At 43.2% G+C, this 27,984-nt stretch overlaps 1 protein-coding gene across 2 annotated transcripts in view; it reads right to left on the bottom strand.

Moving 5' to 3' along the window:
• RAD54L2 (RAD54 like 2 (S. cerevisiae)) overlaps positions 1-27,984 on the bottom strand; it is a 147,289-nt gene that overhangs the window by 50,347 nt on the left and 68,958 nt on the right. Inside the window, exons 3-15 of one of the 2 annotated variants that reach the window (XM_008070000.2) lie at positions 17,645-17,846; positions 15,452-15,591; positions 14,881-14,997; positions 14,338-14,564; positions 12,105-12,287; positions 11,830-11,963; positions 9,642-9,838; positions 8,224-8,566; positions 7,359-7,536; positions 5,416-5,667; positions 5,074-5,192; positions 3,820-3,938; positions 712-811 (exon numbers count right to left, since the gene is read on the bottom strand). In XM_008070000.2, coding sequence (XP_008068191.2) covers positions 712-811; positions 3,820-3,938; positions 5,074-5,192; positions 5,416-5,667; positions 7,359-7,536; positions 8,224-8,566; positions 9,642-9,838; positions 11,830-11,963; positions 12,105-12,287; positions 14,338-14,564; positions 14,881-14,997; positions 15,452-15,591; positions 17,645-17,846 — 2,311 coding nt within the window. Of the gene's footprint in view, positions 1-711; positions 812-3,819; positions 3,939-5,073; positions 5,193-5,415; positions 5,668-7,358; positions 7,537-8,223; positions 8,646-9,641; positions 9,839-11,829; positions 11,964-12,104; positions 12,288-14,337; positions 14,565-14,880; positions 14,998-15,451; positions 15,592-17,644; positions 17,847-27,984 lie in introns of both variants that reach the window. The other variant, XM_021718546.1, reaches the window with a different exon arrangement.

Here is a 27,984-nt window from a genome sequence, read left to right as displayed (position 1 = left end):
AAAACACAAGCCAACAATCACAGAGCCTTTAGTCTTAAAGATGGTTTTCAAATTGGTTTTGCCCTTTAGGATTCCTACCCCAAGATCACACTTTGTCCTGAGCACAACATACCTGAGGATTTTGTTATACTGCTGATAAACAGTACATTTTTTAAACACAGCGAAGTATACCCTGAAATCCAACATGAAAGTGCCTATCAGCTCAGAAAGTTCACTCTCTACCTTTCTGTAAAAAAGTAAGACCCCACATACTAACCCCGGAGTGATGTTCCAATGTTTTTAGTCTAACACTTGGGAGAATGACTGGTTCATACTCTGCCAATGGCATTCTGATGGCAGAAGGTAGCACAGCCTTCAAGGTGCTTGGCATGAGACAATGCCACCAGCCTTTTACAGTTAAACTGCACTTTCCACTTTGTAAAGCACTTTCACATTCATCACATCATCAGAACACTCTTGAGAGAAAAGCTAATTATAACCACTGTTAATGAAGGTCTCAGAAAACTGTATGACACTATCGTGACTGTTCTGCTAACACAACTTCCTTTTAGAGTCACCTCTCTCACTTCAAACAGAAGTCAGAGAGTCAAGCAAGTTAAAAATCTGAGCAGATCTCTTCTGATGGAATTTGTATTGGGCGTTAGAGTACCTGCCCATGTAGCCAATTGCTTGAACACACCCCTTTAATCTCCCCTCTCAGGATCCACTCACCTTGTGGAGAGAAGGAACAGCCAGGTGGTGAGGTTGCTGGGATCATTGAACTGATTAATGAGCCGCTCCCTCTCAAAGGCAGGGGTGCTACCATCTAGCCCTACAGATGAAGGAAAATCACAAAAAGTGGATAGATTAGAATGGGGTACAGCAAAATCACTGGACAAATGTGATTTGTTTTGTTTTGGTTTTTTGAATTGGAGTCTCACTCTGTCTCCCAGACTGGAATGCAGTGGCACGTTCACGGCCACCGCAGCGTTGACCTGCTGGGCTCCGATGATCCTTCCACCTCAGCCTTCCAAGCAGCCGGAACCACAGGCACCTGCTACCACATTCAGCTAATTTTTTAATTAATTTATTAATTTAAAAAAAATTTTATTGTAGAGATGAGGTCTTGCCAAGTTGCCCAGGCTGGTCTCGAACCCATGGGCTTAGGCAATCCTCTCAGCTCGGCCTCCCAAAGTACTGGGATTATAGGTGTGAGCCACTGTGCCCAGCCTAAGTTTTGACTTGTTATAGAGACGGGGTCTCACCATGTTGCCTAAACTAGTCTCGAACCTGCAGGCTCAGGTAATTCTCTCACCTTGGCCTTCCAAAGTGCTGGAATTACAGGCTTGAGCCACTGCACCCAGTCACAAATGTGTTTTAAAAACAAAATAAAGCAAACATACAGAAACACTACTGTGTTCAGCTCTCATTCCCTAAATAAATAATGGGTTTACAGTGAGGCTCACACACCTATAATTTGAAAATGCTCCCAGGTGATTTTCATGTGCAACAAAGATTATAAACTACATTTCTCCCCTTTATTATCTTACGACAATTATACAGCCAAGGTTCCTAGACCTTAGAGTACATAACAATCACCCAGGGAGCTTGGAAAACACTGGTTCAAGGTGACATCTATGCCTCAACCTGTGTGTCCTGGTGAGTGTAGAAGGACTAAGGGTTTATGTTTTGATATGGATGATATTCTTCCACCAGGAATCTGCATTTTTAACAAGCTCCTGAGGCTAAGAACTTGCTGTAAATAGACATAAAAGAAATGCATATGCGCCAGGTGTAGTGGCTCATGCCTACACTCCCAGCACTTTGGGAGGCAGAAGTGAGAGGACTGCCTGAGTCCAGGGATTTGAGATCAGCCTGGGCAACTTGGCGAGACCTCACCTCAACAATAAATCAAAAAATTAGCCAAGTATCGTGGTACATGCCTGTGGTTCCAGCTACTTGGAAGGCTGAGGCAGAAGGATCACCTGAGCCCAGCAGGTCGAGGCTGTGGTGGCCATGAGTGTGCCAGTGTACTCCAGCCTGGGAGTACAGAATAGAATGAGACTCTGACTCAAAAAAAAAAAAATACATCTGAAGCAGTAGGATGGGATACATGAATTTTAAAAGGAGAGCTCAAAAGAGGAGAAAAATAACATTCAGTTAAGAAGCATAGATAAATGAGAAGGGGGCAACATTTGGTACCTTGGGTAAAATAAATGGCAAAACCAAGGGTATGAAACACCACATGGAGAACTTAATTATTACAGTTATAAAAGCAGTAGTTTAATTGCCCAGCATTGGGTTCTCAATTAGGATCTCAACCTACCTTTCCAACCTGAGTTCCCACAATTTCCAAGTACAGCTCACCACTGACTCATTGGGCAAACCTGTATAGTAAACACAAGCTCTGGGCCAGACCTTGTACTAGGAGGGTCTTCTCACCACCACTGAACCTCCATTTCTCTAAATTCTTCCTTTAAGCCAGTGGTTCTCAACGAGGGTGATTTTCCCACTTCCTGGGGGACATTTGGCAATGTCTGGAAATATTTTTGGTTGTCAAATATGGGGGATACTACTGCCATCTACTGAGTCAAAATCAGGGATGCTACTAAACATCCTACAATATGCAGGACAGCTACTGCAACAAAAAATTATCTGGCCCAAATGTCAACAGTGCTGAAATCATTATTTCTCAACCTTTTTTTTTTTCATTACCATCTCCCTAAGGAATCTTTTTAGACATTTTTTTCCCAATCACACCATGTCTTCCATGAAAATTTAATATCACAGATATAGTATATTTGTTTATGTACTGTATGTGTATCTGTGACTTATACACTTTTAAAAACTAAGATTTTGCTGGGCTCGAGAGCTCAGCCTGTAATCCTAGCACTTTGGGAGGCTGAGGCAAGTGGATTGCCTGAGCCCAAAGGTTCGAGACCAGCCCAGGCAACTTGCTAAGACCTTGTCTCTACAATTAAAAAAAAAAATTAGCTGGGTGTGGCAGCACACACCTGTAGTTCTGGCTACTTGGAAGGCTGAGGCGGAGAGATCGCCAGAGTCTAGCAAGTCAATGCTGGGGTGGCCATGAGCATGCCACAGCACTCCAGTCTAGGTGATGGAGTGAGACTCCAACTCAAAAAAAAAAAGTAAGACTTTTTCACCCCCTGCCTGAAAAAACAAACAGTTTTCATCCTTTTAGGGGTATTATCTTCCCCACATAGAATACATGACCTAAGCTTGTGTTTACTCTGCTCCTTCCACCTAGAATGATCTTTGGGCCACACTAGCTATGTATATTCAAATTCTCTCCATCTGTTTGAGAACTCTTCTCCCCCATCTTTACCACAGTGATTTGATCCTCCTTAGAACCCCGGTTAAGGCACTCAATCAGTGCTACTTTGCATTTGTCCCTGGGTTGTCACATCTCAGATGAAAATAAGGCAAGCCCCTCAGCCCCAGTACAGTGCCTCATATACAACAGCTGGCTCTTAATATCCCCCTACTCCTTGGCTAATTACAGGTATTCCTATGCATTTGATGCAGAGTGGAGTAGGAAAAGAGAAAAAAATTAAAAAGATGCAGTGGCTCACACCTATAGTCCCAGGGTGTTGGGAGACTGAGGTGGGGGATTGTTTAAGGCCAGGAATTCAAGATCAGCCTGGGCGATATAATGAGACTCCATCTCTACAAAAAAGGAAGGAAGGAAGGAAGGAAGGAAGGAAGGAAGGAAGGAAGGAAGGAAGGAAGGAAGGAAGGAGGGAAGGAAGGAGAAAGAAGGAAAGAAAACCCTTAAGTAGACCTTGCCAAGGCTCCAGAAACAAGCATCAATGAACTCACGGAAGTAGCTGATGTTTCGAACCCACTTCTGTGCTCCTTGCCCCTCGACACCAGGCAGACAGGGCACTTCTCGCTTTCCAAGGAACTCCTCGATGAGAGCCAAGGTGGAAAGGCTCTGGCTGAAAGGGAAAACAGTTTCAGATGACCCCCAGATCCAAGGAAACCTTGTTCCCAATAGGTTCACACTCTTGTACACGCTTCTGACAGCGGGAGCTCCTATAACCTACTCCCCCATAAGAGGTAAGCCCACCAAGAACAACCAAAGATATTCTCCCTAATGCATAATGGGAGCAGAGTCATCCACATACATATTACCACCACTACATTGAGAAAGTACTCTATTGTCTGTATTCCTTACTTCCTCAACTGAAAATGTCTGGGGTTTGATTCAGTGTAGAGTAACAAACAGCATTCAGTATTAAAAAAAAAAACACCACATGAATATATATTAGATCTGATTATGGACCATCTAAAATCATTCAGTTACTTCCAAAATATGCAGAGTCTCCTCAGAAATGACCCATAAAATCAGGGGAACATTAGGCCCTCTCCAAGTTCTAACTGCTGTCCTCTTAAAGTATGTCACATGTGGAAGCCCTCACTCTGAGGCTCCTGAGCCAGGCTCCTGCCACTTGGCTCTCCTTGAAGCACAATCTGGTCAGAACAAAGAAAGAGAAGCAATCTGCTTTGTGTCTGTTTTCCAGGGTAGCCAGGCCTTGATGAGACTCAAAAGTTTAGCCAGACTGAGAAAGTGACTCTGAAATAAATCACATAACTTATTTGGGCTTATATACAAAGCTTAAAAATAAAGGCTGGGGAGGGATAGAAACAGACTAGATCAAGGGTCAGCAAACACTTTCTGTAAAGGGCAAGATAGCAAATATTTTAGGCTTTGTAAACCACACACAGTCTCTGCTACATATTCTTTGTATTTTCTTTTTACAACACTTTAAAAAGGTAAAAACTATTCTTAGCTCTCAGGATGAACAAAAACAGGTCATAGTTTGAAGGATTAGACTATTATCTTTAATGTTAGCCTAGGGTTCTAAATTGTTCTTTGCAGAGAACTCACACTGGGCACTGAAAGAAACTCCAAGAGAGAGACGAAATTTAAGAAGGTCCTCACAATAAGCACTTGGTGCAAAAGCACAGAGAGAAAAGGGGGCTGGAGCAGCTCTAGTTGGCCTCGTTCTGCAGGGGCTGTGACACTCCTTTACCATAGACACACAGCCCCAAAGGGGAATCTCTTCCTACCTAAACACGAGGATCTTGTCCCCAAGCTTCACACTTTCCTCAATCAGGTGAAAAAGTAGTACCATCTTGGGAGAGTTCTCTAGGACTCCAGTCTGGTAATTGGTCAGAAGGTCCTTGGCCTGCAAGAGAGAAATGAAGCAGCTTGGAGCAGGTTTCAGAGCCAAATCACTAGAAATAAAGTTCTCTTCCTCCAAGACAACAGCTCACTAGCCACCTTTATAATTCCTTGCAGAAACCTTGGCAGTGCAGTACACTGTGCACCCCCACCCTCTCCCCAGGAAGGCCTTGTGTCATGCCCTCTCATCAGTAGTTTATGGTTTCTGAAGGATCTGCTTGACTTACCCATTCATACGTGACGATGTTGTTGCCTCGCTCCTGGAAAGGGTTGAAGCCAACCCCCTGTAGGAACTTGCTATTGGTTGCGTCTCCCATTGAGGAAGCCAAGGCGCTATCCTCCCCCTTGCCTTTTGTTCCCTGTGACAGGCAGCGGGTACTGGTCCCTGCTGAGCCAAGCTCCTCCACATCTAGGTCCTGCTCATTGGCTAGGCTCTCCTTCTGAAGGGCTTCGTACAGCACATCAGGGTGATTCCAGATCTGAGGTTCAAGGAAAGAAAGACAAGACAGAACATTCCAAGGATGTCCTAGGGAGTCTGGAAACATGCACTTGCTGGAATACACACCTCTCACAGCATACACTGTTACACCAAATATTAAAGCCAGAGAGTACTTCGGAGACAAAGAGCCAACACATTCTCTCTCACTACCAGCTCAGATCACATGACACATGAATGGGACCGTTCATAGCAGGAGCCATGACAGTATGTTTGGTACATAATCAAATAGGCTGTGTCATAAGTCTTGCATTCTTTTTCAAATAAGAGTAAGAATATTCTGGTTTCACCACGTGACTACAGTCAGCTTCTATATGAAACTAGGAAACAAGATGAATCTCTCTCTATAAACAAAATGTATCTGACTTATAGATGACCAATCATATGTTACTTCATAGACTATTCCTAGCAAGAGTTGAGAACTCCCAGGAGAAGAGAGGGAAGGAGGAAAGAAGGATGCACAGACACCAAAGCACCATTACAGACACATTTGCTCTAGTTTCCAGCCCTGGTTTAGGACTGTGGCTACAAAATAAATATTTTGAAACCCCACTAGTCCCTTCAGCTAACTTATTAAAGCAGCAGTCAGTCAGGAATAATACAGGTCTTCAGAGAGTGTAGGCAGAGATACTAAGTCAAAGAAATAAGCCAGGCATGGTGGCTCATGCCTATAATCCTAGAACTTTGGGAGGCAGAGGCGAGAGGATTGCCTGAGCTCATGGGTTTGGGACTAGCCTGGGCAACATGGTGAGACCTCGTCTCTACAATAAATCAAAAAATTAGCTGGGCATAGTGGTACATGCCTATAGTTCCAGGTACTTGGAAGGCTGAGGCAGAAGGATTACCTAAGCCCAGCAGGCTGAGGCTACAGTGGCCATGAGTATGCCACTGCACTCCAGCCTGGGTGACAGAGTAAGACTTTCACTCAAAAAAAAGTCAAAGAAACAAGTCCCTCTCTCATCTTAGAGAGACCTCAATCTGTTTAAATATAGAATCCAATGGAAGGCACCCCAATAAGTTGTCTAAGCTATATATTTCTTTAATTCTGATTACACTAGCAGTATAAAACTCCACTCCACAATATTCTTCCATCATCCTCCTCTTCCAAATGAAAAAAAAAAAGTCAATGATAAAGGAAATGGCCAGGAATGGTGGCTCACGCCTGTAATCCCAGCACTTTGGGAGGCAGGGGTGAGAGGACTGCCTGAACCCAAGGGTTCGAGACCAGCCTGGGCAACCTGGCAAGATGTCTCTACAGTGAATTTTAAAAATTAGCCAGGTGCGGTAGCATGTGCCTGAGATTCTAGCTACTTAGAAGGCTGATGTGGCAGAATCAACTAAGCCCAGCAGATCAAAACTGCTGTAGCCATGAACATCTGGGTGACAGAGTGAGACTCTGACCCTCTCAAAAAAAAAAGGAAATGAGTTCTCAAGTTGGGTCTAACAAGTTGTGCAACTGAGTTGCACAGCTGCAGGGGACTCCAGTTACATTATACTCTGAGTAGCACCTCCAGGAGTTGTGTGGTATACAACCAGCACATCTCTCCTTAGAGCCCCCCAAATCATCCAGGGCAGTGAACCTCGAGGTGGCCCCCTCTCACTGTAGAAGAAACTCCCTCAAGACCATGTGCATCCTTAGTCTCCATCTCAATCTTCCCTGAGGCCCCAATATACCTTGCAACACACACAGAAAGCCTTAAGGGGGTTCAGCCCCAGCCAGCCGCTGCTACCACAGTCCCGGAAGCGATCCATAAACTGTGTGTACAAATCTCGCTGGATCTTGGACAGCCGTACAAGAATCACATTTTCTTCCTTAGCAGGGAGATGAATCTTCAGCACAGTGTGGCCTCTCCTATGGAGAAAAACAGATCAGAAATGGCAAGGCAGTGTGGCCAGGAGGGGTCAGTGCAGGATAAAGGCAGAAACTTGCACTCCTGCCACACTTCCCTCTGGAGGATCTCAGCATGCACTGCAGCTGACAGTGGTTCAGCACCACCAAGAAGAAATTCATCTCAAGGATGAAAGCTAACGCAGAGTCAGAGTAACTTGTCCCAGGTCATAAATGACTGGGTGACAGAGTCCAAGGGAACTTGAGGTTCTCACCCCAATTCAGGGCTGCCTCTCTGAGCTTTTTCCACATATAACATCCCAACAAGGAAAAATAAGGGAACTGTTTTAGACTAGCCAAAGCACTTGGTAAGGCCATATCCCTAGAACCATTTCTATTCTTTCACTCAAGTCACCAGAATAGTAGCTCTCTTTTGTTTCTCTCAGCAAGTATGACAGGTGTCTCTAGTAACTTTAAAGATAACTATTGAGAAAAACACTTCTAGGTCAAAGTTTCAGAGAACTAAAACAGTAGGTACCCATCATTTGCTAGCTTTTCATACACAATAGTTTTACTACTACCCTACTAGGAAGAGGACCTCCTACTGTTATGTTCACCCCCATATCCCCAACCCCCACATAATAGGCTTGGATACTGGTTGCACCAGGGCCCTCTGAAGATTCTGAAAACAGAACCCTGAGGATGGCTCACCTCTGCACAAAGCCCTCTAGGAGACTATGCAGGACATGGCTTCGGTACCGCATGAGGCGGACGTCCTGAGGTGTGCTGTCAATACATTGCCCGTTTAGGATAGGGCGTTCAAACATGTTGCTGAACTCCTGCCGGGTGCCGAGGAAATCTGGGCGTACAAAGTCCACCATGCACCAGTACTCAATGAGGTTGTTCTGCAGGGGGTATCCAGTCAGCACCACCCGGCGGCGAGAGCGAATGTTCTTCAGAGCCTGTGAGGTGCTCGCCTGGCAGTTTTTAATGCGGTGTCCCTCGTCACAGATCACCACATCAGGGCCAGGTCGGCATAAGGCCTTCTCAAACTCTAGGGAGGGAAGAGGATCCGGAGTCAGAGGGTAAGAGTGTCTGCTCTTAGTCAATAACATGAGAAGTAGGGGTGCACCCTGGAGGAGACAGAAGAAATGAAGGAAGCAGGAAAGCAAGAGTCAGCCCCCATTGGTGAAAGGGAGCCAGCCATTCAAGCTCCTGTGCATTTGGTGTGACACTAATCTGGCTGTTGACTCTTGCAATAAACATCCCTTTTCCCCTGTTCCTTTCCTTGTTTTATTTTTCTTTAGGCAAAAAGTAAAACTGACTTACATTCCTAGGGCTTATACCAACTGGGCAGCAGAGAAGAATCTTACAGAATGCCAGCCTAAAAATGCATCTGGATGAAACTGATGGAAATAATCCAGACACTTCAGTGGGCTCTCACCATTTTCAGTGTCTTGGCTTCATCTGAGGGCTGGCCTGGTAGGAACTAGCTAAAGCACAGGGTCTTCCTGTAGTCATTCTCTAGTCATTGCTAAATGGCAAATTCATCCCAGTTCTACCATAGAAGCAAACCTAGAACAAACATAATCTCATAGATGAAGAGATCTATAAAATAAAATGGCCCCTGAACCCTTGAAAATTTTCTTCCCCAAATGAGCAAAGGCCCCTTAGAAGACAGAATAGAACTGGACCTCTAAGAGGAAAGGTTTTCAAAAGCAACTGGGATAAATTCACAAACAACATTACTACCCTGCCTTTATATTAGTGATTTTAAAACTTTAGAAATATTTTCTTCAGGCTTTCTTTGAACAACTCTAGGAAGTGGTAGAGGAAGTGGTTACTCTTCCTACAGTTTTTAATGAGAGAAACAGGGACAGATGGACAAGGGACTCTCCCTAAACCAATATATGGTTCAGCCTAAACAGAACTACATGGCTTACAGAGAAAGCAGCACATTCTGAGAGTCAGTGAAGGTCATCCCACCCATCATGGGAACCAGGATTCCTGATTCATGACAACAAATCACATCAATAATGCACTTCACAACTGACTAGATGCTATTATAGCAACCACTATTTCTTTTTTCTTGAAATACCACCAGGAGTTATCTGGGATAAGTTGCCTACCTCTCCGAAACTCCTGCTGTCGATCTTCCTCATCCAGATCAATGATGACTGGGTGAGAGCGTTTCTTAGTTTTCTTCGGTCTACCTGTGGCAAAGGATTTCTTCAGAGTGAGGAGTCTGTACATTTCATACCCCATCAGCAGAACCCCACCCTCTGACACCCAATCAGCCATCACTTTAGCACGAGATGCCATTGTCCTGTAAGAGTGAACAGAGAAAATTATGTAAAAAGTGAATTACATCTCAATAAAGTTGTATTGCTTTGTTTTTTTAAAAGGGTATATAGAAAGTGTTATTGCTTCTACTGCTCTCGAGGAAGAATTCCTCACAATCAAAACTGTACATTCAGAATTTCTTATTGCTGAAAATTTCATGTGACAACAAGCACAGGGCTGGTTGCTGGCCAAAGTCCTTCCCATCATCCTAGATAAATTAACTGCACTGACGATGGGCTGGATCATTGATGGTGGTTCAACAGCAAGATATGGCACAAGGCAAGAGAAAATGACAATTCCTGTGGGTGTACAAGCAAGACTAAAACTCCACATTTGAGGTAGCATTTCAAGTAATTCCCATGATAAATACAAGGTAACAGAAGAAAGGGCAACATTCTACAGTTTACTTGACTGGGCTCCAGTGAACAAAGAGCCACAGACAAATAGTAAAGGGGCAAAAGCAGCACAAATTAGATGATCCACAGCATAGTTGCTCCCAAATACCTGTGTCCTTGCTGTATTTCATTAACTGCATATGAACTAACAGTCCTGAAATCCAAGAAAGCAGAGCAGGTAATTAACCACTTGTGAGGTCACACTCGTCTTCTCATTTTTATGTGTATGACCAAACCTCACAAAAGTCAGCCTCTGCAGAAAATACAGTAAAGTCTACCTTCTCACTTACCCATGCTAACGAGGACAATGGGTAGCATGCATAGCTGGCTTAGATCAAGAAATAACTTTAGATTTTTGGAAACTAGGTTGACTTTATGACATGAAAATAATTTTATTTAAATCTCAAACAAAAACAAGGTTTGTGCCTTTCAAAGATTTGGAAGTCGTACCATTAGAGATCAGTGTATATCAGTGCTTAAAAGAGCATGATGAACCAGGCTCAGTGGCTCAACCTATAATCCTGCGCTTTGGGAGGCTGAGGTGAGTGGATTGCCTGGGCCCATGGGTTTGAGACCCGCCTGGGCAACTTGGCAAGACCTCATCTCTACAATAAATCAAAAAATTAGCCGGGCGTGGTAGCGCGCACCTGTAGTTCCAGCTACTTAGAAGGCTGAGGCGGAAGGATCGCCGGAGCCCAGCGGGTCAAGGCTGCAGTGGCCAGGAGCGGCCATCGCACTCCAGTCTGGGCTACAGAGTGAGACTTCAACTCAAAAAAAAAAAAAAAAAAAAGAGAGAATGATGATTAGATTTCCAAGAAAAATGAAATATATCGAGGCAGAAATGGGTCATTATCATGCCATTGCACTCTAGCCTGGGTTACAGAGTGAAATCCTGTCTTCAGAAAAAAGGAAAAAGAAAAAGAAAGAAAAATGAAATGTAATAAGTAAAAAGTTAGAAGATGGGCTGGGCTTGGTGGCTCATGCCTGTAATCCCCAGCACTTTGGGAGGTGGAGGTGAGAGGATTGCCTGAGTCCAGGGGTTCGAGATCAGCCTAGGCAATTTGGAGAGACCTCATCTCTATAATAAATCAAAAAATTAGCTGGGTGTGGTGGCACACACCTGTAGTTCCAGTTACTTGGAAGGCTAAGGCGGAAGGATCACCTGAGCCCAGCAGTCGGAGACTGCGGTAGCTGTGAGCATGCCATTGCACTATAACCTGGGCAACAGAGTAAGACTCCAACTCAAAAAAAAAAGGTAGATGATGGAAAGTTCCATTCTATCATGTTATACTTTACCATTACATGCATGGAAAAATCTGACCATGCCTGCAAATTTTTCAAGATATAAAAGCATCCTAAAGTGAAATGCAAGACAATACCCAAGCTACTTAACTCTAGCTTTACTGAAAAGCTAGGTAGAGAAAAAAAATGAGCAGCAAGACCAAAGAGACAGACATATAAAGAAACCTAAAGGAATCTGGGCACACAGGCTATATACTCAAATAAACAGCCTTGACATCCAGATTCCAGGCAGAAGTCTAAAAGGAAAGGGTCAGAAAGAAAAGGACAGGTCACTTACTTGTGCTCATCATTTAGGATGTGAACTTTAAAGAACCGAGGCTGGATTTCTTCAGGCTTGTTGTCAGCCGGAAGGGCTTCAGGGGCCGGAAGCCACATGTTGAACTCTGCTAGCCAATTCTGAAGAGTATTAACCTATCAGAAAGCCAAGTCCAAAAAAGAGTTTTAAGGAACAAGTTCAGAGCTGAGCTCATGAAGCTTTTTAGTGCCCAGTAAAGATATTACCCAGAGTTCTTCTGAGATGTGACAAAGCCAAGCCCTCCCAAAAACTCTTACCGGCACGATGGCAAGGACTGTTTTGGCTGGCGTGTGGCGAAAGAGGACATCGACAAAGGATATCACTTGCAAAGTCTTCCCCAGACCCATGCTGTGGGCCAGGATACAGCCAAAGCCACTACTGGTCTTAAATCTCTCCAGGGACTCCACTAGGTTATCATACAGGAACCGGATCCCACCAATCTAACAAAGGACAAACAAAGACAAATGTCAGAGGGGCTGCAAAGACTAGGACTCCAGTTTTTACTCACTTTGGAATCAGTCAGAATTAAATAAATGAGTAGGTATTAAAACACCTACTCATAGGTGGCCATAGATGTTTCTCTGTACCCTGACTGGAATATTGACTGGTGACAGTCGTCTTGGAGAAAAGCATTCACCTGGTACAGTATAATGTCCCATCTATACAGTATAAAGTCCCATGCAACAACATGTAGTACCAAATTCCTGACAGGGTCTTTCATTCAGCCCAGTTGCTCTTGGCCTTGGGGAGCTGACTGCCTCAAGGCAGGTCATTCCACTGTTCATACTGTTTCATGTTCATATTGTTTCATGTTCATATTGTTAAGAGCTTTAAGCTGAACTATTCACAATAGCCAAGATATGGAATCACCCTAAGTGTTCATCAGTGGATGAAAAGATAAAGGAAATGCAGTATAAATGCACAATGGAATATACCTTAGCCATAAAAGAGTGAAACCCTGTCATTTGCAGTAACATGGATGAAACTGGACATCATTACATTAAGTGAAATAAGTCAGGTACAGCAAAACAAGTATTGCCATGTTCTTACTCATGTAGGAGCTTAAAAGATGAATCTCATGGAGGTAGAGCGTATAATGGTGGTTACCAGAAGCTGAGAAGGGTGTGCAAGGGATAAAGAGAAGTTGGTTAGGCCGGGCTCGGTGGCTCAGCCTGTAATCCCACGCTTTGGGAGGCCGAGGTGAGTGGACTGCCTGAGCCCGCGGGTTTGAGACCCACCTGGGCAATTTGGCAAGACTTCATCTCTACAATAAATCAAAAACTAGCCAGGCGTGGTAGCGCGCGCCTGTAGTTCCAGCTACTCGGAAGCTTGAGGCGGAAGGATCGCCGGAGCCCAGCAGGTCGAGGCTGCGGTGGCCGGGAACGGCCACTGCACTCCAGTCTGGGCAACAGAGTGAGACTCCAACTCAAAAAAAAAAAAAAAGAGAAGTTGGTTAATGGGTACAAATACACATTTAGGTGTCGAGCACAGTGGCTCATGCCTGTAATCCCAGCACCTTGGAAGGTGGAAGTGAGAGGATTGCTGAGTTCAGGGTCTGAGACCAGCTTGAGTAACATGGCAAAACTTTGTCTCTATAATAAATCAAAAAATTAGCCGGACGTGGTGACGTATGCCTGTGGTTCCAGCTACTTGGAAGCCTGGTGCAGAAGGATTGCCTGAGCCCAGCAGGTCAAGCTGCAATGGCCGTGAACATGCCACTGCATTCTAACCTGGGTGACAGAGTGAGACAACCAACTCAATAAAAAAAAAGTTAGATAGAAGGAATAAGTTCAAACATAGTAGGGAAATTATAGTTAACAATCATTTACTATATACTTCAAAATGGCTAGAAGAGAAGATCGTAATTTTCCCAGTACAAAAGATAAATTTTTGAGGTGATGGGTATTCCAATTAGTCTAATTTGATCATTACATATTATATTCTATATTGTACCCCAAAATATCAAGTGTACCCCCAAAATATGTACAACTATGATGCATCATTTAAAAAAAAAGAATTCTTAAGCTGAATCAACCTCTGTCTTTGTGGAACTTTCACTCACTAGTCCTGGTTCCAGGCTCTAGATCAACACAAACCACTTTATTGTCTCCTATTGGAAAGTTTCTCTGACTTCTGACTCTCATATCTCTTCTGGATCCATATCTTCCGAATCAAAGCACTGTTCTCCAGAGGGCATCTCAATCAGTCTTGATGACCTCACAGGAAGAAGTCAAAAACTATTAAGCCAAGAGATCCAGTGCTTTCTAGATGAGAGGCCAACTTAAGGCTTGTCTCCTTTCATTCCCCTGTCCCTTCCTATGCTTCAGGGATCCTAAAGCATCAACTGCTAGAAGAATCAAGCCTTTCCAGTTGAGGCTCTTGGTACCACACAAGTACTTCACAGGCTGCAATGCTTATAACCACCAGCAGACAATATCCATAGGAAGCAAACAGAAAAGAAAAGGAGAGGAGAGTCAAGATTTGCTGTACCTGATGAGGTTTCACGGCCTGTGCCAACTGAGGGGCCAGGAAGACATTCTCCTCCTCTGGAGGGTGGTTTAGGTTGACGAGTACCCGCCCAAGAGCATCTCGCTGATTCAAGACATCATTCACATGGGTGCCACCCTTCTCTTCTTCCTCATCCTCCTCACTGACAGATTCACTGCTATCCACAATGTGCAGAGTGTCCTCCTCTCCAGAACTCAGCTCAATCACCTCTGAGACAGCAAAAACAAAACAAATACCCGGGGAGCGGAAATAATTTACTGCCCATTGTTATAGCAAAAGACCACAGAAACTTAATGTTAGAACTTGTCATCACTTATTAAATTCTTAATTTTTACTATTTCTCTCTTCCAGCTTCAAGTTAGGACAAGGGGAAAATTTACGTTTACCAAGGAGGCCCAGAGAAATTTGTCAAAGCAAAGCCTCAAAATAGACGAAGGACTGAACTCTTTTCAAAGTACTGCCAATCTCTCAGGATGAACACTACTGGGTCAGGAGAATGGGGAGGCACCTCTGGCTCAATCTTACCATCTCGGCTGCTTTTTTCATCCTCACTGCCACTGCTACTGTCCAAACAAATGACTTCCTGGGCCAAAACCCGAGGAGGCAGTTGGGGACCATCACTTGCTCTTAAGACAATTTCCTCTAAGAAAAGAAAGATGAAAGGGACTATCAAGACCACATTTAGCTCTAACATATTTCCCCCAAATGATTCACCATCCCTTTCCTTTACTGCTCTCATGAGAAGAGAAGCAGAGCACAACTCAGAAACTTTAGCCATCTTCAAAATTCCCTTTCTCTGTGGATTTTTACTTCCTGCTAGTCACCTGACCACTAGAAAAGGTCCCAATCTCTTGGCATGTTAAGATCCAAAGTTACAAAAAAAAAATCTCAATAAAATAAATTCAAAGAGAAAATTTTTACCCATTTAAATTTGTAAATGAGACTCTTCTGATTGTGTGACCTCAAGAAGCTGAATGACTTTAAAGGATTCCTTAAAGGCCACAATCTTATTCTAGATCTGTCTTTAACCAGTGTGTGCACATAGGGCCTCCTCTTCCTGAAGCCTGGGGCCTTCCCTGCCACCTCCACTGCTTACCAGAGAGGAACTCCAAAGGAACAGTAGGAATAGGGGCTGCATAATCTTTCCTCTGCTGTTCCAGGCGCTTCCTTCTTTCCAACTCTTCCTGCTGTGCTGCTTTGGTAACTGGCTCCAATTGATCCTCCCGGAGTAGCTTTCTAAATATTAAAATAAGAGACAGCACTTGGGATCACTTAAGATTTGGACAATCTAATGGCAAGCTAAAGAAGGAAATCACTGTTGCTTGATCTCAGAGAGCTGAAGTGCCAGCCCCACCACACACATGCAAGGGGCAGCACTGTTAAAAATGGGACATCGGTCAGGCACGGTGGCTCACGCCTCTAATTCCAGTACTTTGAAGGCATGGTGGCTCACGCCTCTAATTCTAGTACTTTGAAGGTGGAGGCGAGAGGATTGCCTGAGCTCAGGGGTTTGAGACCAGCTTGGGCAACATAGTGAGACCTAGTTTCTACAATAAATCAAAAAATTAGCCAGGTGAGGTGATGCACGACTGTAGTTCCAGCTACTTGTAAGGCTGAGGTGGAAGAATCACCTGAGCCCAGCAGGTCGAGACTGCGGTGGCCGTGAACATACCACTGCACTCCAGCCTGGGTGACAGAGTAAGACTCTGATAAAAAAAATAAAAATAAATAAGAACGGGACATCAAGCTCAGGTGGTTCTGAACTAACATACTTTCCATTATTTTCTAACTTCCTGAGAGATGCCTCTGATGCCAACTCATCTCTGTACAAAACAGGTCAAATATAAAAAAAGTAATATTTGATTCACAAAACTGAAAAACAGTAATTAAAAATAGAGTTGTCAGCTGGGCATGGTGGCACATGCCTGTAGTTCCAGCTACTTGGAAGCCTGAAGCAGAAGGATCACCTGAGCCCAGCAGATCGAGGCTATGGTGGCCGTGAGCATGCCACTGCCCTCCAGCCTGGGTGACAGAGTGAGACTCTAACTAAAAAAAAAAACAAATATAAAAAGAGGTTTTATGTAGAAGACAAAGTAGGATTACATGGATTCTACATCCTAATTCCCAAACTTAGAGCAATACTTTCAAGTTGTCATTATGTTTTTTTAAAAAAAAGTAGGCCAGGTACGGCAGCACTTTGGGAGGCTGAGGTGAGAGAATTGACTGAGCCTACTGGTTCAAGACCAGCCTGGGCAACTTGGCAAGACCACATCTCTACAATAAATCAAGAAAAATTAGCCAGGTATGGTGGCACATGCCTGTAGTTCCTGTTACTTGGAAGGCTGAGGCAAAAGGATTACCTAAACCCAGCAGGTCAAGGCTGTGGTAGCCATGAGTGTGCCACTGCACTCCAGACTGGACAACAAAATGAGACTCCAACTCAAAAAAAAAAAAACCTGGGCGCAGTGGCTCAAGCCTGCAATCCCAGCACTTTGGGAGGCCAAGGTGAGGGGACTGCCTAAGTCGACGGGTTCGAGAACAGCCTGGCAACTTGGCGAGACCCCACCTCTACAATAAATTAAAAAATTAGCTGGGCATGGTAGTGTGTTCCTGTAGTTTCGGCTACTTGGAAGGTTGAGGTGGAAGGATCACCTAAGTCCAGCAGGTCGACACTAGGGTGGCTGTGATCATGCCACTGCACTCCAGTCTGGAAGATGGAGTGGAGACTATTAAAAAAAAAAAGTAGGGGCAGGAGGAGAAAAAGATATCATTTATTTCCTTTCAGTGGCACAAGTTGTTATTTAATAGAAAAAAGGTTGGGGATTTGGATATTAAGGAAGTTCAAATTTGCTCATCTCTTAGCTCAAGAAAGAAGCCTTGCTATGGGTCAGACAGCCCTCTACCAACTGAAGCTGAGTTCTAAGAAGTTCTAAGAAGAGAACTCAACTCTTTAAAATCTCCTCTTATTTTTAGTCATAAGGAAAAATAAATGAAGAAACAGAAAGTCACGCTCAGAGCACCCTATCATCATTGGACCCAGGGCCTCCAGAGCATGGGACACTCCCTGGCAGTGGTCAAGGCATTTCTACATCCTCCCTGCATCCTCTGACAGCTCAGGCCCAGTGGTCCTGAGCTGTATCTTCACTATTAATGTGGGCATGCAACCAGAGCTTTACTCCTTTACAGAGAGGACTCTCCTAACCAATTGAATTCTTTGCTACTGACAGCCTTGAAATGAAGGTAATATCTCTCCTCCCTTCCCTCTCCTGTTATCCAGAGCATAGCTCACCGTATGTTTCTCCTCATGTGGGAGGGCTTTTGAGCTCTCTTCTTTTTGGGGTCCTCGGAGGCTAGGCTCTTGCCTTGGTGACGCCTATGCTGCTCTGAAGGCTCAGACTGAGATGAGGTAGTTGAAGTGCACCGCGGTGGCCGCTGCCCATCTTCCCCCAGGTGGGCATGCTCAGTGCCACACATGCCTTCCAAGGATGGGTCTGAAATAAACAAGGGGAAGGAGGTTGCTGTTTATAGGGAAAGAAGGAAGGAAGAGTGGAGGACGATAGGTTTTTATGCCAGACACAACTAGGATTAGATCTCAACTCAGCAGTTTATTAGCTGGTAACCTAAGACAATTACTTACATCTCTCTGAACTTTAGTGGATGCACCTGTAAAATGAAGGTAATAATGCCCACATTTCTGAACTGGTGTGGGGACTAAACAGTATACATGCCTAGAAGCAAGCCTGGCCCAGAGTAGGCCCACAAAAAATGACAACCATCATTCTTACTATAGTTTGGCACTATGATCAGAGTGAGAAGTTTCGTGGCCTCAGAATGCTCAGAAAAGGATCAGAGTCCAAGCAGCCAGGTTCCAAAAACAGCTCACACTCAGTTGTGTGACTCTAAGCAAGTTCCTTCACCTTTTGTCTGAAAACAGGGAGAATACTACTTTCAGTGTCTCAAAGCATTCACTCGTTCAATTTGCCAACCATTTATTTTCTTTTTTCTTTTTCTTTTCTTTTCTTTTCTTTTTGCCAATCATTTAATAAGAGCTTACAATATGGCAAGCACTGTCCTAGATGCTTCAAGGGGTATTTTAAGACTTTACTTGCTTTCAATTATTAAACTATAGGCATTATTTGGACTTCTACTAATATTATTTTTCTGTTACAGGATGCCACAGTATACTATGTTGCATTTAGTCTCTTCTAAACTATGGCAGCTTGTCAGTCTATTTTCATTCTCATGACCTTGACACTTTTTTGAAGAGGCAAAAAGACTTGATACTGATCAGGTGTTTCATAGACTACCTCCCAATTTGGGTTTGTGTGAGATTTTCTCATAATTAAATTGGTATTACGTTTTTTGGAAGAATATCAGAGACAAAGTGCCCTTTCTCATCACATCTTATCAGGACTACATAATATCAACATGAATTATACAACTCAATCACTTGGTTAAAGGGGTATCTGCCAAATTCTTCCACTGTAAAATTACTATCTTTCCCTCTCCATATTTCATTCAATAAAAGCCCAGCACTGTTGGGGGAAGAGAATTTCTGAACATATGTTAAAACCACAAAAAATATTTGGGCAGAGAAACTTTGAGGCTATGCATATATATTCTTTCATATATAAGTTTTACCCACTACTTTTAACATTCATCAGTGGGTCTTACCTGGAGCAATTGTCACTGTGTTTGTTTTTTGGGTTTTTTGGGTAGATAGGCTTTGTTGCCCAAGCTAGTCTTGAACTCCTGACCTCCCAAAGTGCTGGGATTACAGGAATAGACCACTGCACCCAGCCTACTGTGGGTTTTTTTTTTTGTTGTTTTTTTGTTTTTGAGTTGGAGTCTCACTGTGTCACCCAGGTTGGAGTGCAGTTTCATGCTCACAGCCACCACAGCCTCAACCTGCTGGGCTCAGGTGATCCTTCTGCCTCAGTTTTCCAAGTAGCTGGAACTACAGGCACATGCCACCACACCTATCTTTTTGAATTATTGTAGAGATGAGGTCTTGCCAAGCTGCCTAGGCTGGTCTCGAACTCTTGGGCTCAAGCAATCCTTTCACCTTGGCCTCCCAAAGTGCTGGGATTATAGACGTAAGCCACCGTGTCCAGCCAGTGATACTTTAATTGTAGTTTTCCATTTCCCTCTTTCCTTTTACATTTATTATTTGGAATTTTTCTGTAAAGGATATCTGTCCCATTTATTTACTTATTCAAAAAAATTTTTTAAATATCAGTATGGACTCAAGTGTCTATGGGGTTGGAAACATCTAACCCTAGAGGCTTTGGTAAAGAGAAATGGTGTTGCCATACAAGTAATCTAATGTTCCTAAGCTAAAAGAAAGACGTACCATGGGTCATTATCTTATGCACTCAGCTACCACTAACAACAAATGAGCTGTCTCCCCAGCCAGCAGTTAAGTTAGGGACTCATGAGTATCCCAGACATTCTGTTACTGCTTACCTTCCATAGCTTGGTATGGCCTCCCCCTTACCATATTACCATTCCAGGTTCTTTATGCTCCTTTTCATATTGATGCCAGATTCTAGAACAGCATGGAGTTGGAAACTAATGTTTCCTAAGAGATTAACAAGGTATAGGAATTCAGTAAAGACTTTGGAGTCAGACTGCTGAGGCGTGAACTCCAGCTATGCCCCCTATTATACCTTTCTGTTCATCAGTTATTTTTTAAAAGGGGAGGGGATAACAACTATAGTAACCACAAAGGGTTGTGGTGATAATTTTATGAGACATCCTAAATTAAGAACTAAAACAATGCATGGCACATAGTAAACACTATATAAAAAACAGCTGCTGCTTTTACAATGATTACTACTATTCCAGGTACAGATATGGGTTTATTTTTTTTATATCAACTCCTATGTCGCTTACAATAACTCTACAAGGTAGGTTTTGCCCCCTTCCCTCAATCTTAATATGAGATACTGAAGGCCTGAAGTTAAAATGACTTGCCGCCGGGCTCGGTGGCTCAGCCTGTAATCCCGTGCCTTTGGGAGGCTGAGGTGAGTGGATTGCCTGAGCCCGCGGGTTCGAGAGCCGCCTGGGCAACTTGGCGAGACCTCATCTCTACAATAAATCAAAAATCAGCCGGGTGTGGTAGCGCGCGCCTGTAGTTCCAGATACTAGGAAGGCTGAGGCGGAAGGATCACCGGAGCCCAGCAGGTCAAGGCTGCGGTGGCTGGGAGCGGCCACTGCACTACAGTCTGGGCGACAGAGTGAGACTCCAACTCAAAAAAAAAAAAAGACCTGCCCATAGGTATATAGGAAATAAGTAGAAAAACAGGAGCAGGCAGTCAAGAGAACGAACTTTGCAGTCATGTAGTCCTGGCTTTGAATCCTATAGCTTTAGGTTCATGAACCTAACTTCTCTGAGCCCTAGTTCCCACATTTGTAAAATAGGGATGTCAATAGCTCTCTGGTAGAAGACATTATTCTTGAAATTCTTGTCTGCCTAACTCCATGGAACCCCATACTCCCAACTACACTGAACGGTCTGGGAACACACAAAGCTCTGGGACTTTGGTTAGCCATGCTGGGTAGTAATATCTGCATGGAGAACTCAAATCTCAATTATATATCCTCATCATGTACCATAAATAATAAAGCAAAGGGGAAAGCAGAGATGACATGTGCAAGCTCATTTCATTGTCACAAAATGAGTGTTTCTTACACACATACCCCCATGAGGTTATAGACTACACTTTCATTTTAAACCTCTCCATGTGAGACTACCACAAACCAGCCACTGCTGCCTTTCCTGCTCACTGCCTTCAGTTTAGCCTAACACACATTTGAGCATCTACTAGGTATCAGGCCCTGTGCCAAGGCACAGTAGAATAGACCATAGGGGAGCCACATATGCAGTGCAGTAACTGCCTAAGAGCAATAAGACTTGGGAAAAGGCACATAAACCTGCCTTACCTAGGGTATGGCATGGGGATGCTTCCTTGGGAAGAGCGAGACCTGGATTTGGTCTAACACAATGGGTAGATACCAGCAAAAACAGGAGGAAAGAAAGAACATTATAGGTGGATATAGGAGCACAGACAAAAGATATAGATCCTTAAACAAGTTAGAATGGCTAGGAAAATACATGCACTTCAATACTGGCTAAAATGAAGTAAGCAAAGCCGCAGCATAAGGGACCTTCCAACTCAGCAATCACTTTCCTGTATCTTCCCTGGAGCTTCTCATCCAAGGTAGACTTAGGTGAAGATCCAAGATCCTTCTCTGGAGGGTGATGCAGAAGTCAACCCTGTCCTTGGAAAGACTACTCCCAAGGCCTCTCTTTCCTAGCATTCTACTTTCCACTCTCCTGGTGTTTGAATGGAGACGGGAGGCTAGTGTGGTTACTGTACAAGTAGAGGGATGGATCGGTGTACACACCCACTCACATGTGGATGCCCAGGGTGCTTCACTACCCTGCAGCAGCATTGGCAGCACCTTCCTTGGCCTTCACACTGAGAGACAACTGAAGGTTTCAGGTAGACAGCCTTAGCTTTTCTTTTTTTTTGAGTTGGAGTCTCACTCTGTCACACAGGCTGGAGTGCAGTGGCACACTCATGACCACTGCAGCCTCAACCTGCTGGGCTCAGGTGATCCTTCCGTCTTAGCCTTCCACGTAGCTGGAAGACAGGCATGTGCCACCACACCTGGCTAATTTTTTGATTTATTGTAGAGATGAGGGCTCACCAAGTTGCCCAGCCTGGTCTCAAACCTGTGGGCTCAGGCAATTCTCTCACCTCGGCCTCCCAAAGTGCTGGGATTATAGGCATGAGCCACCGCACCCTGCCACACTTTGCTTTTCAAAGAGCAAACGGGTAATGGCCAAGGAAGCCATCAGATAAAGAATATACATCATAGGACACTGCAATACCATTAACCTGGGCAAGAGGTTAAAATGTCATACTCCCATCTCTATTACCACTGGATCCACAGTAGGCCTTTTTACAAAAGGCCTCCCAAGGAAAGCAGAGCCCAGGTGGCAAGAAGCATTAGGAATGTGGTGTGTGAGCCTGGTTCACAGACATGTTCTACCTGCTGAGGAAGCAAGGTGCCACAGCCTGTGTGTCCAGCCAGACATGAGAACTAAAAGGTCCTTTACCCTTCCAAAGAATTAACATTGCCACATAATATTTCTCTCACCTTCCTCCTAACTTACTGCCCTAAATTCTTCCTTTCTAAAATGGGCGGCCCTCAAATTCCTCCTCCCAAACAAACATCAGACTGGACAACAGACTCCCCCAAGAGGGGATATCCATTGCTAAATTACCACATCTACCAATATTGCAGCTTGACCTACGCACCAACTACACTTGGGGCTGGGTTGGCACATTTCGACTTAGTGTTTTGCTGGGTCCTCTGTCCTGATTCTGATAATGACCTTTGATGCTCTCCTGGTCTTTTTGTTTTGTTCTGTTTCTATTTCACAAGCAAATTTATTGAGCAATCACTTGGAGGCAAGGTTAGAGAACAGGATGATAGGACAGAGTTAGAATATAGAGGTCAGGTCTTGAATGTCAGGCCAAAGAATTTGAAATTGATCTGTTGGGCAGTGGGAACTTCTTGTCAACTGTTATATTTCCTTGTTCTGGCTTCTGCCCTGAAGTGGGTTATACCCGGGAGAAGAAACAACAGAACCTGCTGACCTTTCAATATCATAGACACTATCAAACATTCATTCTAAGTTATTAGGTCTGGCATTAGGATGAATGTGGCTAAGTGTAATAATTTTAAAATGATCAGTCACAGCATATATAATCCTCATGCCCACTTAGTTCAGATACAGGTTTCACCCTTTCCTTTACATAGATGATTTTATGTTTGTTTGTTTGTTTGTTTTTTGAGTCAGAGTCTCACTCTGTCACCCAGGCTGGAGAGCAGTGGCATACTCATGGCACCACAGCCTAGACCTGCTGGGCTCAGGTAATCCTTCTGGCTCAGCCTTCCAAGTGATTACACGCGCACACCACCACACCCAGCTAATTTTTTAATTTATTGTAGAGACATGGTCTTGTCAAGTTGTCCAGGCTGGTCTTGAACCCCTGGACTCAGACAATCCCCTCAACTCCACCTCCCAAAGTGCTGGGATTATAGGTAGGTGTGAGTCACCGAGCCCTGCTGGTTCTAAACCAGCCTCTTATCATCCAGCATTCTTTAAATGAATTCTCAGCTCTAGGTTCAACAGCTACCTTTTGCTTGTTTTTTTTTTTTTTTTTTTTTAAGATTAAAAAATATAGAAAGAAATATAGAAAGTAAATTAGAGAGAGAGGAGATTCACCTCCCAAAGGGAGGGGAGGACCAAAACTAGGAAACATGACAATCATAGCTCAGGGAGCCACATAGTCAGATCATAGCTTAGCAAAGCAATGGCCCCTTTTGCTTGTTAAAGGGCTTTAGTTTACAGATGTGCTAATATTTAAAGTTTATTGTTATGTAAATCAGTTTTTCAAGTGCTTCATTGCTGCTTCAAGATTATTACGAGGTTTTTAGTTTTTACATAACATTATATGACACGTTTAATAAACTATTCTTAATAATAAAACTGTTGTTTCAAAAATTCTATAATTAAGTTTTCCTTATGTCAAAATGTAACTTTTTCACTATGTGCTCTTCTGTCTTCCGAATACTGAATCATGTGAATTTACTAACTAAGCAAAATAATTTAACCCTCTCCAAAATTCTAAAATATAACTCACCAACAGCTACTGAGAAAATAAGGAAAAAGTTCAACAAGGAGGTAAAGACACATATGCTTTGACAGACAGCAAATGTAAATTAGTATCTGTATGGCTTCAAAGTCAGTGACTATCACTGCCCTAAGTTCAGGATCACAAAATATCCTGGGCGCAAATATCACTGAACTTTCTCTTTCACATGAATCAGCTGTGAGCAGTAATCACCAGTGTTATATAAACACTAAAGAATACTTGCATAACCTTCTCGGGAACCACAAATTTGACTAGGCAAACGTGTAGCTTTTTTTTTTTGAGTTGGAGTCTCACTCTGTCGCCCAGACTGGAGTGCAGTGGCCGCTCCCGGCCACCGCAGCCTCGACCTGCTGGGCTCCGGCGATCCTTCCGAGTAGCCGGAATTACAGGCGCGCTCTCGAACCCGCAGGCTCAGGCAATCCACTCACCTCAGCCTCCCAAAGGCGCGGGATTACAGGCTGAGCCACCGAGTCTGGCTTAAACGTGTAGCTTTTAAAGAGAAACTTCTACATTTCATTAAATGAGGGCACAAGGTACAAACATATCCAGGGTCCTTTTTCCAGCTGTGTAATCTCTTCTTTGTTCTTCTATATAAAAAAGATCAGTGAATTCAAAGTCTCATCATGTTTCTCCTGATGTAATGCAATAGCATATACATACCACAACCTATGATGTATGTGTGCCAAAAACTCTGCACTTGAATCTGAACATACCTTAAGATCTTACTCCCAGTTTACAAAAATAAGGGGATAAAGGACTAGGTTAAATAAGACCACAGGGAGCCAGGCTCGGTGGCTCAGCCTGTAATCCCGTGCCTTTGGGAGGCTGAGGTGAGTAGATTGCCTGAGCCTGCGGGTTCGAGACCCACCTGAGCAACCTGGCAAGTCCTCATTTCTACAATAAATCAAAAATTAGCTGGGTGTGGTAGCGCACGCCTGTAGTTCTAGCTACTTGGAAAGCTGAGGCGGAAGGATCGCCGGAGCCCAGCAAGTTGGGGCTGCAGTGGCCGGGAGCGGCACTGCACCACTCTGTTCTGGGCAACAGAGTGAGACTCCAACTCAAAAAAAAAAAAAAGACCACAGGGATGCAATCAGCAAAATCCAGAATGTGCAAAACTATAGAACAAGTGAATCCTTTTCTTCTAGAAATAAATTGCGAGGAAAAAAAGAGAAAAAGTCGAAGAGAAAGCTTATAGATTAAAGAGATGTAAAAGACATATCAACTCAATGTGGACCTTGTGGGTATTTGAGTAAATTAACAGTAAAAATAATTTTTAAAGATAATTAGGTAGCTGGGTGTGGTAGCTCACGCCTGTAATCCCAGCACTCTGGGAGGTAGAGGCGAGAGGATTGCCTAAGCCCACGAGTTTGAGACCAGCCCGGGCAACATGGCAAGACCTTGTCTCTACTATAAATCAAAAAATTAGCTGGGCGTGGTGGTGCACACCTGTAGTTCCAGCTACTTGGAAGGCTGAGGTGGAAAGATTGCCTGAGCCCAGCAGGTCAAGACTGTGGTGGTCATGAGCATGCCAGCCTGGGCAACAAAATGAGACTCCTACTCAAAAAAAAAAAAAAAAAAAAGAAAGAAAAGATAATTAGGGATTATCTGAATATTCTATGAGGAATTTCAGTCTTTAAAAATAAAGGTGTGCTATGGGGTTTTGTTGATTTTTTAGGACTTTATATTATAGAGACTATAGTAAATACACTCTAAACTATTTTAGATAAGCTTCCAAATAATCCAAGGTTTGGGAACAGATGAAACAGACTGACCCTATATTCACAACTACTGAAGAGAATAATGGAAACAGAATTCATTTTACTATTGTCTCTATTTTTTTAATAATGTCTGAAATTTTCCATAATAAAAAAATGCATGACTGCTTTAATTTTAAAAGTTTTAGCAGAAAATAAAACTTAACAAGCATACCTCTAAACTATTTAAATTATAACACATATTTGCAAATTTTATATTGGTAATCAGTGAACACACACCATTCTGAATTCTTTTTTTGGCTACTTGATAAATATTTATTTGACATAGTTCACACATTTGTCATGTTAATGACACGCTGAATATATCACAAAATGCTTTGGCATTCCTCTGCTACTGGTCGTTTTAGGCTGTTTCTTATTTTTCTATAATGCCAAAAGTATCTTTATACAAGTTATTTCCTCTTTTGATTTACTCATTTCTGGTATAATCTACTACAACTGAGTAATGAGAAAAAAAGTTTTAATGTTCAGGGATCAGCAAGCTTTTAAAGAATCAAAAAATATTTTAGGTTTTGCAGGTCATAAGGTCTCTGTCACAGCTACTCAACTTTGCTGTTGCAACTCAAAAACAGCCTTGCATTAATGGATGACATGGCTGTGTTCCAATAAAACTTTATTTACAAAAATGAGAAAAAATAATTTTGAAAAAGAACTCACATTTCCCGATTTTAAAATTTACTACAAAGCTTCAGTTATATAACAGTGTGTACTGGCATAAAGACAGACACACAGGCCAGGCACAGTGGCTCATGCCTATAATCCCAGCATTTTGGGAGGCTGAGGTGAGAGAATTGCTTGAGCCCAGGGGTTCAAGACCAGTCTAAGCAACATAGCAAGACCTTATCTCTACAAAAAATTCAAAAATTAGCTGGGCGTGGTGGCATGTACCTATATCCCAGCTACTAGGAAGGCTGAGGTGGAAGGATCACCTAAGCCCAGGAGGTAGAGGCTGCAGTAAGCCAGGACCATGCCACTACACTCTAGTCTGGGTGACAGAGTGAGACCCTGATTCAAAAAAAAAAAACCCCAAAACAGACATATAGTCCAATGGAATAGAGAGTGCAGAAATAAACATTGTATATATGGTCAAATTATTTTCAACAAGAGTACCAACCAAGATCATTCAATGCGGAAAGGACAAAAAAAAAAGCCAGGCATAGTGAGTGATACATGCCTGTAGTCCCCTTTACCTGGGAGTCTAAGACAAGTTTGAGTTTGAGTCTAGTTGGTAACATAGAAAGACCCTGTTTCTAAAATTTTTATTTAAAAATAATAATAAAGTGGAAAGAATAGTCTCTTCAACAACTGGTGCTAGGAAAACTGAAGATACATATGCAAAAAATGAAATGAGACTCTTAACACCATATATAAAAACTAACTCAAAATAGATCCAGGACCTAACTATAAGACCTAAAACTCTCAAATGAAAATAAAAATAAGGCAAAAGCTTCTCAACAGTAGATTTAGAAATTTCTAGGCTGCAACACCAATAGACAACAGAAGAAAAAAACAAATTGGACTTTATGAAAATTATACATTTTTGTGCATCAACAGGCAATAGTGACAGAGTAAAAAGACAACCCATGGGCTACAAGAAAATATTTACAAATCATATATCTGATAAAATGTTAAAGAGAATATATGGACCAGGCATGGTGGGTCACACCTGTAATCCCAGCATTTTGGGAGGCTGCCAGCCTGGGCAACATGGTGAGACTTCATCTCTACAATAAATCAAAAAATTAGTCAGGTTTACTGGTGCATGCCTGTAGTCCCAGCTACTCAAGAGGCTGAAGCAGAAGGATTGCCTGAACCCATCAGGTCAACACTGGGGTAGCCATGATTGCACCACTACACTCCAGTCTGAGTGACAAAGTAAGACTCTAACTTAAAAATATATATATATAAGCCAGGCTCAGTGGCTCAGCCTGTAATCCCGCGCCTTTGGGAGGCTGAGGTGAGTGGATTGCCTGAGCCTGCGGGTTCGAGACCCGCCTGGACAGCGAGACCTCATCTCTACAATAAATCAAAAAATCAGCCGGGCGTGGTAGCGCATGACTATAATTCTGGCTACTTGGGAGGCTGAGGCGGAAGGATCACCAAAGCCCAGCAGGTCAAGG

The sequence above is a fragment of the Carlito syrichta genome, unplaced genomic scaffold, assembly GCF_000164805.1.
Source record: "Carlito syrichta isolate Samal-C Ts95f unplaced genomic scaffold, Tarsius_syrichta-2.0.1 Scaffold312719, whole genome shotgun sequence".
NCBI lineage: Eukaryota > Metazoa > Chordata > Mammalia > Primates > Tarsiidae > Carlito > Carlito syrichta.
Note: the sequence above shows the minus strand (reverse complement) of the source record. Positions and strands in the feature narration are given on the sequence as shown.